Genomic DNA, 17868 nt, shown 5'->3' with positions numbered 1-17868 from the left:
TTCTGTAGGAAGTTGAATCACCTCTCTGGGCCAAATTGCTTCTAATCTCACACAAATGTCCTGGGTGAAATCTTTCCTCCTTCTTTCTGTCCAGGAGGGCCTCCAAAAGAAGACCAGGTAGCAGGAGGCCACTGCTTGTTCACTGCATAATTATGACCCTGCCATTGTTTAGAATGTCTGTTGAGCTTGCCTTGGTGAGACCATACATACGAATAACTGTTGTACCAAGGTTTACTGTTTGGATTCAGGGTGTTCATGGATATCTGAATCCTGAAAAGTGCTCATGCTGTAAGTTAGCAAACAAAAGCACCGTGAAGTAATCTCTGGAATTTATTTCTTTTTCTTCTTATCATTGGGGAGAGAGAGAGAGACCCAAATCACCATTCCCATACTGTACTGTCCTATTTATTTTAAAAGATTACAGATTTTATAGCAGTTACAGGGATTTGGATTGTTAAGGAGTGAATGCAAACAGGGAAAAGTGCTTTTGGGATTCAGGGAAACATTTATGAATGTAGCTGAGAATTTTGACATGAGACTATGTTACGTTAAACGGCAGTCTAATCTCACATAAAATAGTTGAAAAATTGTGCCTTTTCACATTCTTGACAAGATTTTGCTTCATAATTTCATATTTCTTCTTCAGTAATTTACTGTAATTACTTAGGAGTTGGATGAATAGCTGAATGGCTCCATGTGCGCTTTTCAGGAAACATTTTCATGCCGTTGCCTACTGCAGCAGCATTTTGAATGCACGTCAAGGATGAGGGAAAAGAAGTTGAGAAATAATGCGTGTTGTCATTTTTATGGTATAAATATTTTTCCTCAACTAGGAGAATATTCCCACTGTGAATGTCTTCTGTAACCCTGGCTTGCGAGCTCGTCATTGGCAGCAGATGTCAAACACAATAGGGTATGATTTAACACCAGACTCTGGAACTACTCTGAGAAAAATTTTGAAGCAGAATCTAGCCCCTTATTTGGAAGAATTTGAAGCCATAAGTGTGGGTGCAAGTAAGGTAAGCTTGAAGATATGATCTCACTGGGAGAGCTTCTGTGACCTGCTAGAATATTTTTCTTTATGCTTTTACTAAAGAGATTTGATGAGTCACTGGCTTGTTAGATGACAACAGTGAGTGTGTATACATTTGTATCCCCTGTTACATCCTTAGTATTTCCCGAGTGTACTCTTTTCAGTATACTACAAAGGTAATTACTAAGAAAAAAATGATAAACAATTTATGCTGTTAGATTAAAATAGCTTGTTCAGATGGGTAAGTTTATATATAGAATTAATCAACTGGAAAAAAGAACCCAGTACAATAGCTAAGGTAAATTATTTTCTTTCTACATGTTAGGAATTTTCCTTAGAGAGAGCAATGAATGCAATGATGGAAGCTTGGGATTCAATTTCCTTTAATACATCTGTTTATCGTGAGACTGGTGTTCATATTCTGTCTGCAGTGGATGAGATTCAAGCTGTTCTTGAAGATCAGATTGTGAAAACTCAGACAATGAGGGGATCACCTTTCATTAAACCATTTGACAAAGAAATCAGGGTATGATGAGAAAAAGCAATTTTTTTTGTTTTTCATGGTAACGTGCAAAAGTAAGTCAATTGTATTATAGTCTTTTGTTTGATATTAGTGAAATGCATTTCGTCGAGACTCTTTGTTCATTTAAGTCCTCCTTACATTATTTCTGTGTTACGACTCCTTCTACGTTTCATGTTTTGATTCTTCTCTCCTTTGCTGTTCAGATGCAACCAAAAGAACTTTGGTTCACGTACTCTGAAAGTCACTATTTTAATTAGGGACTTTAACCTTGCTTCTCAGTATCTTGAAATTAGTATTTCATTACTGCTCAAATGATTAATATGTTGTGATTTAGCTCTTCAATTTGGGAATCAAATTTTGAACTCTAATGATTACTTCTAGGCAAGGAAGTTTTTTGAGGGCTGGAAGAAGTGGTTGGGCTTTGTTGTGTTTTTTTTTTGTGTGATTTTTTGTTCTTTTTAGGCTTCAGAACAGGGATGGATCAATTTACACCTGCTTATCTTTTTGCAGGGCTAGAGTAGTCTTAGTGGTACAAATACCTTGTCTGTGGCCAGGAGAGAAGCTGGTGAATTTGTTTGCAGTTACCCCCCCCTAATTCTTTCAATTTATTAGCAAATCCTAATTTAAGCAAGTTCAGGTAACTTGTAATAACATCATAAAAAGGTACTTAGAGCTTCTCCAACCTCTTTAAGAGGCACCTGCTTCTGTCTATCTTAAAGATGGGATACTGGGGTGGCTGGATCTCTCTTCTGATCTTGTGGTCTTTCTAGTACTCTCGTGTTCCTGCTTTATTCTGGAGGCAAACCAAAAGCTGCTTGCTGTGGGAGATGGAACAAAAATTGTTACTGGTAACCTATAGGACATTACTTAACCATTACGTTATTAAAAGATCATCACACTAAAGCAGTAACTGCATTTGGGAAAACTAATTTCCAGATGCATTTTATTTTCTAAAGTCCTTCGGCCATCTGTGTATGTGAAAGAACCTAAATATGGCTACGTTTTTTTGTTTTGCTGACTGCTAGACCTGTTTTCTTCTAGAGAAGTGGAGTGTTGCAGTATCTGCTTTTTTCACAATTATTTTTTTTAATACTACTTGTGTAAAAAAAAATATTCAGGTAACATTCTTTAACTATTTATTAAGGAGTGGGAGAGTCGCCTACTTGAAATTCAGGACATAATTGATGAATGGCTGAAAGTGCAAGCGCAGTGGCTTTATCTGGAACCCATTTTTTCTTCTGAGGATATTATGCAGCAGATGCCAGAAGAGGGGCGTCTCTTTCAAACAGTGGATAGACAGTGGAAGGATATTATGAAGCACTGTGCCAAAGACTCACAGGTAAGGAAAATAGACTGCACTTGGAAAGAAACAGTAGATTCTCTGTTTTCGGCAGTGTTTTTGTTTTTAGAACATATAAAGTCTGACTACATCAGCTGCCTAGGCTTTCTAGGAACAAAATTATGTTGTACATCATTTGAGTAATTTCTGCTGTTTGAAACATCTTAGTTACAACTAATAGTTGGCATGTGGTTATTATTCCAGGTTCTTGCTGCTACTTCCTTGGAAGGGATGTTGGAGAAGCTTCAGAACTGTAATGAGTGTCTTGACAAAATCATGAAAGGGCTTAATGCTTATCTTGAGAAAAAGCGTCTCTTCTTTCCCCGGTATGATGTGCTTTGGCTATTTCAAGAACAAAGATTCCAAACATTTATTTTGTTGTTTAATAAGTCCAGCCCTTAAAATAGCTGCTCATTCAGTTAGATTTTTATTCCTTTTTTTTTTTTTTTTTTTTTAAACTTTTGCTTTTTTTCTAAATCTTTTTCTAGCTTCTTTTTCTTGTCTAATGATGAAATGTTGGAGATCCTATCAGAGACCAAAGATCCTCTCAGAGTTCAGCCTCATCTGAAGAAGTGTTTTGAAGGCATTGCAAAGCTACATTTCCTTCCCAATCTGGATATAAAAGCAATGTACAGTTCTGAAGGCGAGCGTGTTGAATTGATTTCAACAATTTCTACATCTGAAGCTCGAGGAGCAGTGGAGAAGTGGTTAATTCAAGTAGAAGATGTCATGCTGAAGAGCATACGCAGTGTTATTGCTAAATCAAGAATGGTATGCATTTTGTAGTATAGGTTTTGTAATAATTTAGTAACAGTAGCACACAGTGGAAGAGACCTTCCCTTTATGTCTGCTTGCTAAAATTCTTTCTGATCACAGGAGTTGAAATAGGTGAAGTTATGGCACCACGAAGAAGTTAGCATGTCTTATATTTATAGGCCACTGAGAGAGATAAGAGTTTAGTTTGAGTAAGATTGAAGTTGTAATACTGGATTTAAATTTGTTTTAAATGATTTGCAGCATTACTGTGTTTCAAGGATATATCATTTGAATTTAATTAACTAACATTTCCTTCCTCCTCAACAAAGATCATGAGCCAGAAAAGCTTTCTTGTGTGAAGTTTGCACACTGAGAATGCTTACATAATATGGAAATATAAATAAATGTATCTTAACATTTAAAATCAAATTGCAAATCTGTGGATAAAAGCCATTTAAAAGTTCACTTACATTTTGAAAATAAAAAAGGAGTACTTCCATAAGAGAATATCAATAGATTCACAATATGTACTTTTTATTACATTGTAGAATCATAGGGTTGGAAAGGACCTTAAAGATCACCCAGTTTTAACAACCCTGCCATGGGCAGGGACACCTTCTATTAGATCATGCTGGCCAAAGTCCTATCCAGCCTGGCCTTGAACTCTTCCAGGGATGGAACATCCTCAACTTCTCTGGCCTGCCTGTTTTAGAGGTTTAATAATCTCATAGTAAAGAATTTATTCTTTATCTCATTCAAATCTACCCTTAAATAGTTTAAATGGTTATTCCTTGTCTAATCTACTCTCCCTGATAAAGCTTTCTTGTAGGTTCTCTTTAAGTACTGAAAAGTCTGCTCTAAGGCGTCTCCAGAGTCTTTTCCTTTCTAGGCCGTATAACCTCAACTTTCTTAGCCTGTCTTTTGTAGAAGAGGTGCTTCAGCCCTCAGATCATCTTCACAGCCCTCCTCTACATTCACTCAAACAAGTCTGTGCCTTCTGATGTTGGGTGCCTCTGAGTAGAACACAGTATTGTGAGTGGAGTCCCACAGGAGCAGACGAGGACAATCACCTCTTTGACCTGCTAACAAGACTTCTTTTGATGTAACCCAAGATACAGGTGGCTTTTTGGGTGGCAAGTGTATGGTGCTGGCTCTTGTTGAGCTTTTCATCCACCGGAACCCCCTGTTATGGTGTGTATGCACTGACCTGTATTTGTGTACTGTGTTAATCTCTTTCAGGCATATCTAGAGACTGAGAGAAAAAGTTGGGTTCTGGAGTGGCCTGGACAAGTAGTATTGTGTGTATCCCAAATGTTCTGGACAAGTGAGGTCCATGAAGTTCTTTGCAGTCAGCCAGAGGTACCTATGTGATACATAATCTTTAAATTTTATTTATTTATTTACTTATTTCTTTTCAGATAATGTATTTTGCCTAATCAAATCTTACCTTTCTACAGTGAAAATAAAATTTGATAAAGCATCAGTATATGAGTTTGGTATGGAATTTCTGTAAAGCAGTTTCTAACTTTGATTCAGATATTTGAATGCTCTTGTTTAGAGCAAGCATATATTAAAGTCATAAATGCAAAGCTGATTAAGAGAGAAGTTCGTGCAAAAATATGATGATATAAGAATGGCTTAATAAGCAATCCCCATTATGGTATTTAATTATTGTAAAGAAGTCTGAAACACTTGAAACTGTCAAACATTCAGTTTCACAGCTACCACTGTTTCTCCCAGGGCTTGAAGAACTATTATGATACACTTCAGCTTCAACTTAATGATATCGTAGAGCTGGTAAGAGGAAAACTGTCAAAGCAAACAAGGACTACACTGGGTGCCTTGGTTACTATTGATGTTCATGCTAGAGATGTCCTCATGGAAATGATTGAGAGTGGTACCTATCATTTTAAGATATTTTTATTCCTGTGTTTCTGTAATTCCTTAATACTGTGTTAATTAAATTTGGCTACACAATCTCATCTTGCTTAATAAAACACAACAGTTTTAAGATGTGAGTATCAAGTCTGTGTGATTACTTAGATGTGAGCATCATAATAATTTCAAAGCTTTAAATTTTTATTTAAAGAAAATCCAGTTATCTAAAATTTCCTTTATTGTTGCTTTTAATTACGTGTCTATCAGGTGTACAGAATGAAACAGACTTTCAGTGGCTTGCCCAACTCCGGTATTACTGGGAATTGGAGAACGTTCGAGTCTGCATCATTAACTGCAATGTAAAATATGCTTATGAATACCTTGGGAACTCACCACGCCTGGTCATTACTCCTCTGACAGACAGGTGTTATCGCACCTTGGTATGATCTTATGATCTTTGCTAATATTACTAAACACCATGTTTACTGTGATATGTTATTTTTTACCCTGTTCATTGCAGTCGTACTCATAGGGCTTTCAGTTGCTGTGAGAGCTATTTCTGTTAAAAAGGAGCTTTCAAAAATCACAATTTCTGTGGCCTGTTGAACATTAAGTGGATCTATAGCAATGAATCTGGCCCACCAACTTGGCTTAAACAGTAGTAGACTGTTCTATTTTTTGAAATACTAAAGGAAAACCTCTCTATCTACATTTTATCACTTTATAGGTAACAAGAACACAACATTCTTGCAATTTATTTGGCTGGAATATGGTTTCACATTTTTCTAGACTTTGTGGAGACCAAATCACCACCTCTGTAGGTTTATAATTACTCTCAGAAGGCCTGACTGCTGCATATGAAAATATTTTGCTCTCTTTGTAGATTTAGTTTTTGTGGTATGGTTCTAGCTGACGTTTGGTACATATTTGTTGAAACATTAAAGGTTCTGTCCATAGTTATGACAGAAGAAGGTGATGTGGCTGCTCATCACAGTCCATTTTTTGGCTCACAGACTTTTAATCTTGGAAGGAAGAAATTCCATAAGGAATGGAGAATGGAATAGAAATGCTACAAAAGGGAGTGTGGAAAGTGAAAAGTGGAAAAAGTATATTAAACGAGAAGCAGATATAGAAAAGAATAGCACTGAGTAATGGCTTCAAATTTGATTTTAAAGTTGTATCTAAACAAAAAAATAAAGGTTGGATCTAATACAGTTTGAGTAATCGTTGTCATGATGGTGTGTAAGACTAAACTTTCTTTTATGGAAAATTCAGTTGTCTCTACTTCTACACTGTAAATAATTTTCAGATTTATAAATTGGTACAATCTATAAATGCTCTTTTGTTTGTTTCATGCAGTCGTTGTATCTGTCAGTGCAATTTAAATTCACATTTTCATTCAAAATAATCTCATAATGACACACTAATAATTTTCATGAACTATTTCTGTTTCTTAGATTGGAGCTTTTTATTTAAACCTTGGTGGAGCCCCAGAGGGTCCTGCAGGGACAGGTAAAACAGAGACCACAAAAGACTTAGCTAAAGCTCTTGCTGTGCAGTGTGTTGTCTTCAACTGCTCTGATGGCCTCGATTATGTGGCAATGGGAAAGGTAAATAGAAGTGTTAGAACTCCTGTTTTATTTATTAGGATGGGAACTGTAGAATGCCCACTTTGCAGAAGCACTTGTGAATGGGTGTCACCTGAGGTTTGCTGCTCTTGGATGTAATACACTGGTCTCAACATGTTAATGTTTTCTGTGCCGTGAAATCCTATCAAGTCACTAATTAGAATACAAAAAGAAATGACTGCTGATACTCTTATTTTCTTTTGGACTCTTAAAAATTAGGGATGCTATTGTTGTCTTTTTTCATTTTACAGTTTTTCAAGGGTTTGGCTTCATCAGGTGCATGGGCATGTTTTGATGAATTCAATCGCATTGAACTGGAAGTGTTGTCTGTTGTGGCCCAGCAGATCCTCTGCATCCAGAGAGCCATACAGGCAAAACTAGAAAAGTTTGTTTTTGAAGGAACTGAGCTGAAACTTAACCCCAACTGTTTTGTAGCTATTACTATGAATCCAGGTTATGCAGGACGTTCTGAACTTCCAGATAATCTGAAGGTAAAACAATAAAAGATGTTTCTGCTTTAAAATGTTTTTAAAAGGCACATATTGCTGGTATTAATTCAGGTTTAATTCAGATTGTACTGCTTATGTATTTATTAATTATTGACATAATAAGCCTCTCTTTTTCCTAATTACTGGTATTTTGAAAGAATTTGAAAAAATTGGAGGAATGTGTTAGAAAAAATGCTTTAAGGAAGTAATTTTTGCATAGCATTTTATTGTGGTCTTATCTGATAGAATAAATGTCAGTGAACTAAACCTTGTCCAGGTAACGAGTTTCCTTATGTTACATGATGAAATAAAATCTTAAAGATCATTGTTTTGTCTATATTAGTGGTTTCAGTGGGACGTTTGGCTTTAACCAAGTAATCTGGAGGCTTTTTGAAGCAGTGCTGCCTGGCATCTGTCCCTTTAGACTCAATGTGGGACTGAGCAGGAGCTGTGAATGTTAACTTAAAGCAGACTTAGTGCAGTATGAAAAGTATGTCAGCTTCAGATTACTTCAGGAATGGAAGTACATTTGCTCACACTGTCTACATCATGCACTGCTCTGTGGGATGTGTCAGTGTGGGGGCAAACTGCAGTGTTGAGACAGTGCTGAGGGATAAGAGCTGGTAGGATGTCTTTTCTGTGTTTGATCGTACCTCGTGGTGGATCTTGATGGTATGCACTTATTTCTAGTGAGTTGTAAACTGTATCTGCAAATATTGGTGATTTTATCTATTCTGTGGGCTCCCAGTGTTCTAACAGTCCTGCTTTCCAGTTCTACAATTCTTTGACTGTTGCAAATCATCCATAGCTTATCTACCTGATCTCATCAGGGAGTACTTCATTTCAAAAGCTGATAATGTTTACCATTAGAAATGCTGTGGTGGGATGAATCCATTCCTCACAAAATTGTCATAAGATATTTCTTTGGGGGTGTGTCTTTCAGGTTCTATTCCGAACAGTAGCCATGATGGTTCCTAACTATGCTTTGATAGCAGAAATTTCTCTCTACTCGTATGGATTTCTGAATGCAAAGTCACTATCAGTGAAGATAGTAATGACCTACAGGCTTTGTTCAGAGCAGCTTTCTTCTCAGTATCACTATGACTATGGCATGCGAGCAGTTAAAGCTGTGTTGGTGGCTGCTGGGAATTTAAAACTGAAATTTCCAGAGGAAGATGAGGATGTATTGGTAAGTTCAGGGAATAATTCTTAAGGAACTTCACTGATGCAAGCAGCTCAGAGTTGTTAGGGCAGTTCCACCACATCTTTATTGACACGTCGCTGATCATCCTTACTTAGTTTCCCTGTTGATGAAACAAAGATAATTGTCTTTTATTATCTTTTAAGTGCATGCTACACTTTCCAGTGCTGTGCTGCTGATTCTGCTTAACTGGCATCATTATTGAAGGCACCATATAATTAAGAATCTTAATTGCATATTAGATTGTTTTAGTTTCTGAACAGCATATTCCCCATTACTAATAGAACGTGTATTGTATTCTCTAGCTTCTTAGATCAATCAAGGATGTGAATGAGCCCAAATTTTTGTCATGTGATATACCTCTCTTCATGGGTATAACAAGTGATTTATTTCCTGGAATCAAACTTCCTGATGCAGACTACAAAGTAAGTAAACTTGTAACCTCTCCTTCCTAAACAGTATTGGTTTTGTTTCTTTTGTAATCAGGTGTAAATAATACAGTAATTTATGAGTTACTGAAAAGTAAGAAAAATTGTAGAATGCTTGCACTGAAATTTGTACCACAGAAAATTCTTGCATCTGAGTATAATTCACATCCAAGATCCATTACATCCAGAATGACAGTGTAAGAAATCAGAAACTGATGTGGAAATTTACTAAATATAAGAGTCTGTCTGATTTTAATTTTTGGATACAATTGATCCCTAATTTTTTGATATATTTTAGTGAAATTAAGCCTTGCACTTGTATTTTTTTCTTGCTTATAGCAACAAATAAAGCACAGCTCCTTTATAGGAGGATCACTGGGGAGCAGATGAACGTGTAGGAAAAGACAAAATGGACTTGTTAAATTTCTCCACTGAATGCTGAACTCCTGACAAAACCATATTATGCTCAAGCACACTGTTAGTTCCTGATGAGGATATAACATCCCCTCAGGATCAAATCTGTAGTTAACTCCTGCTGTAGCATTAAAAGTACAAAAGCTTTTTTGTTTTTTTGCTTTGTTTTTTTTCCAGGGGTGTTTGCTGTATTCTGATTAACAGTGTTAGAGGTATGATACGTATTATTTAATGTGAAACCCTTATTAATGATCATAAACTATTGTAGTCCAAGATGATAATTTAAAGAATAGGGTGCAATGAATATTTACTTGTAATTTCACAATGAATCAAATGTAATGAAAATACTTAATCTAGATTTATACATCTATAAATTGTAAACACGAGAACTGGTTTTTAAAAAGGAAAACAAGGAAATGAAAAAAATGCTTGTAGCAAATGATAAGGTTGTGATTTGGTTTGGTTTTAGGATTTTCTGGAATGTGCAGTTGAGTGTTGTATTCGACATAACGTCCAACCTGTGAAAGCTTTTGTAGAGAAAATGATACAGACGTATGAAATGATGATTGTTAGGCATGGGTAAGTTCTCTGTTTCACAAGCTGTATGTGTTGTCGTTTTGGTTTATGTCATGGCAGGTATCTATATCAACGTTAGAAGATAGTATGAGTGGCAGAATGGTTCACTTTGTTCTGAAATGGTTACTGTTGAAGTAGATTTTTTTTCTGGTATGGTGCCATGTTTTGGATTGAAGGAAAAAATAATATTCGTTGAGTAGTGCTTTTGCCAAGTGAGGAGTCTTTCAGCTTCTCATACTGACCTCCCAATGAAAAGGCTGGGCTGCACAAAGGGATGGAACCAGAACAGCTGGCCCAGACTGGCCGCGAGGATATTCCATACTGTGTAACTCATGCTGTACAATGAAAGTGGAGGGAGTTCATTGGGGGGGAAGCTGCCACTGCTTGGAGGCTGACTGGGCTTCAGTTAGCTGGCAGTGAGCAGCTGTGTTAGTCAGGGCTTTGCCATTTTATTCCTAGCTTTTATTACTGAGCAGTAAGCTGACTGAGGGAATGTGAACAATATATTGCCCTTATGAATACTGCTATTCAGCTCATTAATTAATCCTTCCAGAGTGACACTGCTACAGGCACATCCCTCTGCTGGATGACCAGTAGAGTTTTTTTAAATGTGGCTGAAGGTAGTTTGTGTATCTGTGTGTGTGTGTGTGTGTGTGTGTGTCTGTGAAGTATGCATTTCTTCTGTTTGTCTTCTTCCAGAACTTTGCTACAAGATGTCCAGGATGGAAAATAAACCAGAAAACAATACTTGATTCTATAAATAAGTGAAATTAAGGGGTGAATCTAAGTTTTAGAGGACAACTTGTGTACAGTGGCTGTGCAGTTAAGTTTACATGTGCAAATCAACTGTTTTCTGCCTAAATGATGTTTTGTAAATCTAAAGCTAAAATGACTGAGTTGAAGAACTTAGATGTATATGCAGTGTAAGCATGTGAGTTCGTGTATGGCTTTGAAAGCAACTCCTTTAGAATGCAAGTATGCTTTTTCTAGAAAGGAGGGCCAGATCTACCACAATGTTTAAAGATAAATAGCATATAAGTAATATTGTTGTCCTTCATGTGGTCTGCAAAAGTTAAAATGCTAGGCAGATCTATTAATGGCTTTTTTTTCTTTCTTTCCACCTAACAGCTTTATGCTGGTAGGGGAATCCTTTTCTGGGAAGACCAAAGTTCTACACGTGCTGGCAGATACGCTGTCTCTTATGAAAGAACGTGGTTATGGTGAAGAAGAGAAAGTGGTCTTTAGAACTGTGAACCCCAAATCGATCACTATGGGTCAGCTTTTTGGGCAGTTTGATCTGGTATCACATGAGGTAACGTATGGTTTAAAAATAGCATGTAGCAGTGGCCAGTTTATTTTTTTTTGTTCCTGTTTCAGTTTCTAGTTTATCTTCATGGATTTCATGGGACTTGTGTGACTGCACTGGTTTAACTATATTGTGACTTCAGGTTAACTCATGGTGTTTTTGCTCAGCTCTTTTCACAGTCAGGAAAGGCACGTCACATTGCTCCTGCTTGTAGCTTTTGAGTCCTAATTCCAGACAGCATTTCTTCATCCCTTTCCTGTTCTCGAGTGCTTACTGTAAATAACAGAACTGCTTGGCTGACTTTAAGAAAAAATAAGCAAACATACCAGTATGGGTTCAAGGACTGGGAGCTAATAATCCCTTGTGGTTTTCCTACTTTGTAGTATTTCTAATGCTTTTTGTTTTTTCCTATTCCCGTATATATCAAATCTCTTTGATTCTCAGTAGTAAACAGTTGAATTTATGGCTTTGTTATTTTAAATGCACATGAGAACAGAGTCGTAAGTGTTGTTTTAGCTAATACTTAGAGGGCTGATTTCAAACTAGTGTTTCAAATAAACGTAGCAGTAAAGTTGTATGAAATTGTATGGGTTTACACATGCAAAATAAGCAGCACCACACTGAGGGTCGTTGTTCTAATGTACTTCCATCCATGCTAGGTAGACATACTAAACTTAACTGGATTAGTTTCTCTGTCAATTCAACCGGTGTAATTAAGCCAGTACAAAAAACTATTTAGAAAAGCTTAAAACCTGATTTGTCTCCACGTGTAAAACTTTGGTTTGGAGAAGGAACAGTATAAAAAAAGGAATGTGAAATAGTGAAACTTAGGGTGACTCTGGGAAAAAGCAGATGCAAAACAGAGCAGAAGCACATCTAAGTTCCTTTCCTTTGTTTCTTAAAAAATTACAGTTTTACAGGCAAAATACCACTGTTTAATTTCCATTTGCTGGCATGGTCCTTTGTGAAACTGCAAATCTGTGTTCTACTCTTTTCCAAGCAAGAGAAGAATAGTTAAAGAATAATGAAAAGGAAATGAAGGTGTTACATTTCTCTGTTCAATTAAAGCTGTCTTTGACAAATACTTACCGATGGGATTACTTACTGTCTTTTTAAACTGAGATGTAGGTGCTGTCGTCTTACTTCTCATTCCTACACTCTCCCCCTCTAGTGGGCAGATGGTATCATTGCTAATACTTTCAGAGAATTTGCATTATCGGAGACTCCTGAGCGCAAGTGGGTTATCTTTGATGGCCCAATTGATACCCTGTGGATAGAAAGCATGAACACAGTTCTGGATGACAACAAAAAGGTATCGGTCAGTGCAAATAAATGCCTAAGTAAATTGATAAGACGTTTTGAAAATAATCTTCAAGGAATAAAAGCACAAAAGCACACAGCAATGCTTGGCATTTGAAAAGTGTAAGTGCAAGGTGGCTTTGGGAACAAACTGTAAGATTTGTGAAGTTGTTTCTTTTTGTTCCTTTTGGGTTTTTTTGGAATGATAGTCAACTTGTAACATATTTAGTGTGTAGTATCCCCTTAATATTTGTAACTTCTAACAAAAATTAATAATTTTAAATCAATTTTAATAATTCAATTAAATCAATTTAAAAAAAAAAGTGACATTCAATTGCAATTACTATGAAGGCCCTGTTTTCAGAACTTGTCTTTAATTGTATGTTTTTGCAATCTCAACTGAAAAAAGAAAGCGTTTGCATTTTCAAGATGAACTTCTGAAATCAAAGCTGTAACTGCACAGCATTTCTGAAAAAGTGTGTGTAAAAATTACAGACTACGTTTTATGTTTAAATTTTTGAAAACATTCAATTTGGACTGTTATTTTTCTAAGCAGGAAAAATGGCTCTCCAACTGAAATGCTTCATTAGCAGCAACAATAGCAGCAAATCTTCTTTCTCATTTCTGCTTGAGGCCTTTTCTTTATCCTGTCATATGCAGGATTAGTTACTGGTAATTAAGCTACTGGTAGGATAATGTGGAATACTATGATAGAAGTAAAGAATTTAGCTAAATCTAGTATGGCACTAATTACTGCTCCAAATGATTTAACACTGATGTGGTTGGCCTCTCCTTTGCATATACTTGGCTTTGCTGATTTTCATGTACAATTTCTAGTGAGGCAGGAAGAGTAATTAGCAAGTAATTATTATTATTATTATTTTTTAAATCTTTGTGATTTTCTTTTCGTAATCAAAGCTTTGTCTGATGAGTGGGGAAATCATTCAGATGTCTCCTCAGATGAGTCTGATTTTTGAAACAATGGACCTTTCCCAGGCATCAGTAAGTTTTTTATTTAATGGAAAGGTAAAACAAGGTTCAATATATTAAACTTATAATAGAATGAGTTTGCAATTCTTCCTTAGCCTGCTACGGTCAGTCGCTGTGGCATGATTTATTTGGAACCTTCACAACTGGGCTGGACACCACTTGTTACCTCTTGGTTGAATAAACTGCCTGAACCTCTTAACTTGAAGGAGCATCAGGATCTCCTACAAGGTCTTTTTGATTGGTTAATACCACCAGCATTACAGCTCCGTCAGAAAAAGTGCAAGGTATTTTTTGATTTGATTTTTGCTGCAATAGTTGTCTACTTAGATTCAGTTAAATTTGGGTAGGGAGAAGCCGTTCTCTCCTGACAGGAGCAATTATAGTGCATATGCAGCGGCCCCTCTTGGTGTTAGGGAAGGGCAACTCTTGTGTCTGGTCTGAAAAGTTAGAACAAGAATGCTAGGTGTGACTTGCATTGTAAGCTGGTCACAGTTTTCACCCTGTTCTTTAAAAAAAAAATAATCAATTACTCAAATTACTGAGTGGAAAGTCTTTCCTATTTTATGTTTTTGGTGGTGATTAGATTTTATGTGTGTTCTGTGGCTTTTTTCTTTTAAAGATGTTGTGTCAAATAAGGAACACACGTTTTAAGCTTTAAGGAAACGTGTCTTTTTTTTTTTTTTTTGCAAACTGCATTATAGCACATAGGCTTCTGCTTTTTGTTCATTGTTGTTTTCGTGTGTATTCCTTTTGCTTCCAGATGTATGACTATACACAGTCATTTAGTGGCAGTGAAAGTGCTTAGCAACCTCTGTGTTTTGACATTCCAAGTACAGATAAATGGTTTTTAGAATGAAAATCGGTGTAAACCTTGCCTTCAAATATTTATATATTAGCTAATTATTTAATTACTTTAGAATTTAAACTCCAAGAGATAAGCTACTTTAACTCGTGTAGCATAATGCCCTTTCTTTTGTGTCTCTCAGGAGCTGGTACCTACAAGCAATAGCAATGCTGTAGTAGCTCTCACACGGCTTTTTGAAATGTTGATTTGTCAAATGGCACAAGAGGATCCCACCAACAAAAATATCCGTGTGTGGATTATGGTTGGTTGCTTTTTCAAACCTGTTGTAGTACATATCTGCATATACTTGTCTTCAAAATTAATTTAACTAACAAAGCCAACTTAGTTTGGGATTAAGAGAAATGAGAAACAGCTTTGCTTCTTTGTTGTTCCCCTTCCCCCCAGCAAACTTCGGAGTTGCCAGGATGTGGTAGTGTAACAAATAATGAATACAATTAAATATTTTACTGTATTTCCAATTAGTTGGGATTTTACTGTGTTTCCAATTAACTGGCATAACTGCTGTTTTTATTAGGTGAGCTTTCCAACTAACTGAGTAATTAGCTAAAGCAGAGGATCTGGTTTCCCTTATGGAACGTAGTACTTAGACAGAAGGATGCATTACATGTGTCTGTGTCAGACTCATTGACTTGTGTGAGAAAACTTCCTTGGGAGGAGAGTTTTCTGTGAAAGATAGAAAGATAGACTCTGTGTCTGACTGTTACGGCTCTTTGTAGGATTTGAAAACGAAACAAAAACAAAAACAAACAAACAAAAACACAAACAAAAAAAGACAAAATATAGATGTTTCTATTTAAAACTTAACTTGAAAATTCATAGATCCTGGTCTGTAATTAGAAAATCCCTGAGATAAGTGTGGCTGATCTATTCTCAGAGTTTGACATGTGACAGAATGCTGCAGTCTGTGCGCTTTTTTTTTTCATGTATTTCCTTGAATGAGGTTTTAGTTTGTCATTAATCAGATTTCTAGATCCCTCTTGACCAGGTTTTATTCTAGGGCAACCTGTAAATATTTTTTCTGAATTACCTGATAATCGGACTATAGAAAGCTCACATTATGTATCAGTTTTTCAGACTCTTTCTTGTTGTTTTGCCCTTGCAGGGTTCCTTTGCTTTTGCCACAGTCTGGTCCATTGGTGGCACTTGTGATAGTGACAGCAGAATCATTTTTGATACTTTCTTGAGGGAAACTTTGGCTGGAAAATCTGAAACAAATCCAGTACCAAAGGCCGTGGGAAAATGGGAGTGTCCCTTTGAAGAGAAGGGTTTGGTGTATGACTATGTGTATGAGGTATGATTTCTTGCTTCTACACTGATAGAAGAAAATTTGTACAGTCTGAGTGGAATGAAAACAGAGCTGGGTGGATATTTCAACTTCATAGAGTTTGTTGAATGTTATAAAGTATTAATGTTGAACCAAATCCCACAGTGCATACTTCATTTATTATTCTTTCTATAATACAAATGTTCTGACCAGTTTTTCAGAAAATACCAAGCTGTGCATACCAGTTATGATTCTTTTCTAACTAAAGCTAAGCTGATAGACTCAAGTTTGGTTTTCTACAAACCAAAAAACTTCCTAGAAGGGAAGAAGGATATTGAGCCTATAGATGATTTACTACAGTTTTGTTTTGTATCCTTTGAAAATACTCGGAGAGCAAGTACTTGCTCTTCTGAAGTTAAGCTTATGTTCTTCTGTATGGTTGCTTGATTGGATTTTATTTTTGCTGTTGCTTTTTTGTTTTTGCATCTTTTTTCCAAGATGAAAGGCAGAGGACGTTGGGTTCATTGGAATGGGTTTATTAAGAATATTGATTACAGTGGTAAAAATGTGAAGATTCAAGATATCATAGTCCCAACTATGGATACAGTCCGGTATACCTATTTGATGGAACTGTTTATTACCCATGGAAAGTAAGTTATTTCAATACAAATTTCTGAATTACTTGTCATAGGTAGAAACATCTCTTACTCTTTCCATTGATTTCATGTAAACTTGATTTGGCCTATTAAAAATAGGAAATTATTAGAAAGAATGCATTTTATTGTCTCAATTCTGGGTTTGATTTGCTTTTTTTTGTTTGTTTGTCTTTTTAAATGAAGTTCTCTTGTAATCTTGCTTTATTATGCTGATTTTGTGTTTTTCTGTTGATGCTGTTACAAGAGCCTGAGGAATTTTTGTTCCCTCTTTCTTCTTTGATACTGAAGTATATATTCTTCTTTTTTATTATTAATCATAAGTTAGAATCAGTTGTACTAGTCATATATAACCATATATATATGTGTGTGTGTGTATATACATCTGTATTTATCACGTAAGGGAACAAAAGATAATAAATTCTGGCATAATTTCAAGTGTGAAGGTTGTATGAAGTTTAAATTGCTGAAGACTTATGGGAGCAGTCTAACCTCTGCGTGCGCATACATGCTCAAAACCAAAAGAGTGAGGGAATGAGGAAAGTCTCTTCCTCCTTGACCCCTTTGTCTTGTCATTGGGAGCGAACTAAAATTATGAGGAAGCTATATGGTTATGTATTTCAAAACATCACAGTTTTCTCTTTTGAAGACATTTTGTTTTTAGAGGTAGAAAAACTCAAAAAGCTTTTTCTAGTGGCAGTTAATTTGTAGTTCAGATTTCTGCAGACTATGCTTTCTTTTGTTTTCTTTTGTTCTTGATGAAGACCACTCCTTTTAGTGGGACCTACAGGTACTGGGAAATCTGTATATGTCAAGGATAAGTTGATGAACAACTTGGATGAGGAGCGCTACTTTCCCTTTTTCATTAATTTTTCAGCTCGAACCAGTGCCAACCAGACTCAGGTTAGTAGAATAGGCAGTTTGTCTTTTAAAATTGTGACCTATATGAATATTTAATCTTCATTTCAAATATTCCTGTCTGCGTTTTAGAACATTATTATGGCCAGGCTGGACAAGAGGCGCAAAGGAGTCTTTGGTCCTCCAATGGGAAAAAAATGCATCATTTTTGTAGATGACATGAATATGCCTGCTTTGGAGAAGTATGGTGCACAACCCCCTATAGAACTTTTAAGACAGTTCTTTGACCACGGAATTTGGTAATTATTTGAAATAAAACGGAAACGTTCAAGTTGCTCAATATGGTGATAGATCATTCGCTTGAATTTT

At 36.1% G+C, this 17868-nt stretch overlaps 1 protein-coding gene across 1 annotated transcript in view; it reads left to right on the top strand.

Annotated features, from left to right (window-relative positions):
- The window catches only part of DNAH12 (dynein axonemal heavy chain 12), a 62939-nt gene that overhangs the window by 14592 nt on the left and 30479 nt on the right, over positions 1–17868 (top strand). Inside the window, exons 18-39 of the mRNA XM_052678990.1 lie at positions 834–1019; positions 1359–1559; positions 2701–2895; positions 3100–3221; positions 3384–3666; positions 4891–5010; positions 5392–5548; positions 5797–5969; positions 6987–7139; positions 7409–7648; positions 8589–8834; positions 9152–9271; positions 10158–10267; positions 11393–11576; positions 12742–12882; positions 13788–13871; positions 13955–14143; positions 14846–14965; positions 15827–16015; positions 16487–16638; positions 17406–17544; positions 17632–17798. Of these exons, the coding sequence (XP_052534950.1) occupies positions 834–1019; positions 1359–1559; positions 2701–2895; positions 3100–3221; positions 3384–3666; positions 4891–5010; positions 5392–5548; positions 5797–5969; positions 6987–7139; positions 7409–7648; positions 8589–8834; positions 9152–9271; positions 10158–10267; positions 11393–11576; positions 12742–12882; positions 13788–13871; positions 13955–14143; positions 14846–14965; positions 15827–16015; positions 16487–16638; positions 17406–17544; positions 17632–17798 (3671 nt within the window). The remainder of the gene's footprint in view (positions 1–833; positions 1020–1358; positions 1560–2700; positions 2896–3099; positions 3222–3383; positions 3667–4890; positions 5011–5391; positions 5549–5796; positions 5970–6986; positions 7140–7408; positions 7649–8588; positions 8835–9151; positions 9272–10157; positions 10268–11392; positions 11577–12741; positions 12883–13787; positions 13872–13954; positions 14144–14845; positions 14966–15826; positions 16016–16486; positions 16639–17405; positions 17545–17631; positions 17799–17868) is intronic.

Source organism: Tympanuchus pallidicinctus, unplaced genomic scaffold, assembly GCF_026119805.1.
Source record: "Tympanuchus pallidicinctus isolate F22 unplaced genomic scaffold, pur_lepc_1.0 scaffold17, whole genome shotgun sequence".
NCBI classification, from domain to species: domain Eukaryota; kingdom Metazoa; phylum Chordata; class Aves; order Galliformes; family Phasianidae; genus Tympanuchus; species Tympanuchus pallidicinctus.
Note: the sequence above shows the minus strand (reverse complement) of the source record. Positions and strands in the feature narration are given on the sequence as shown.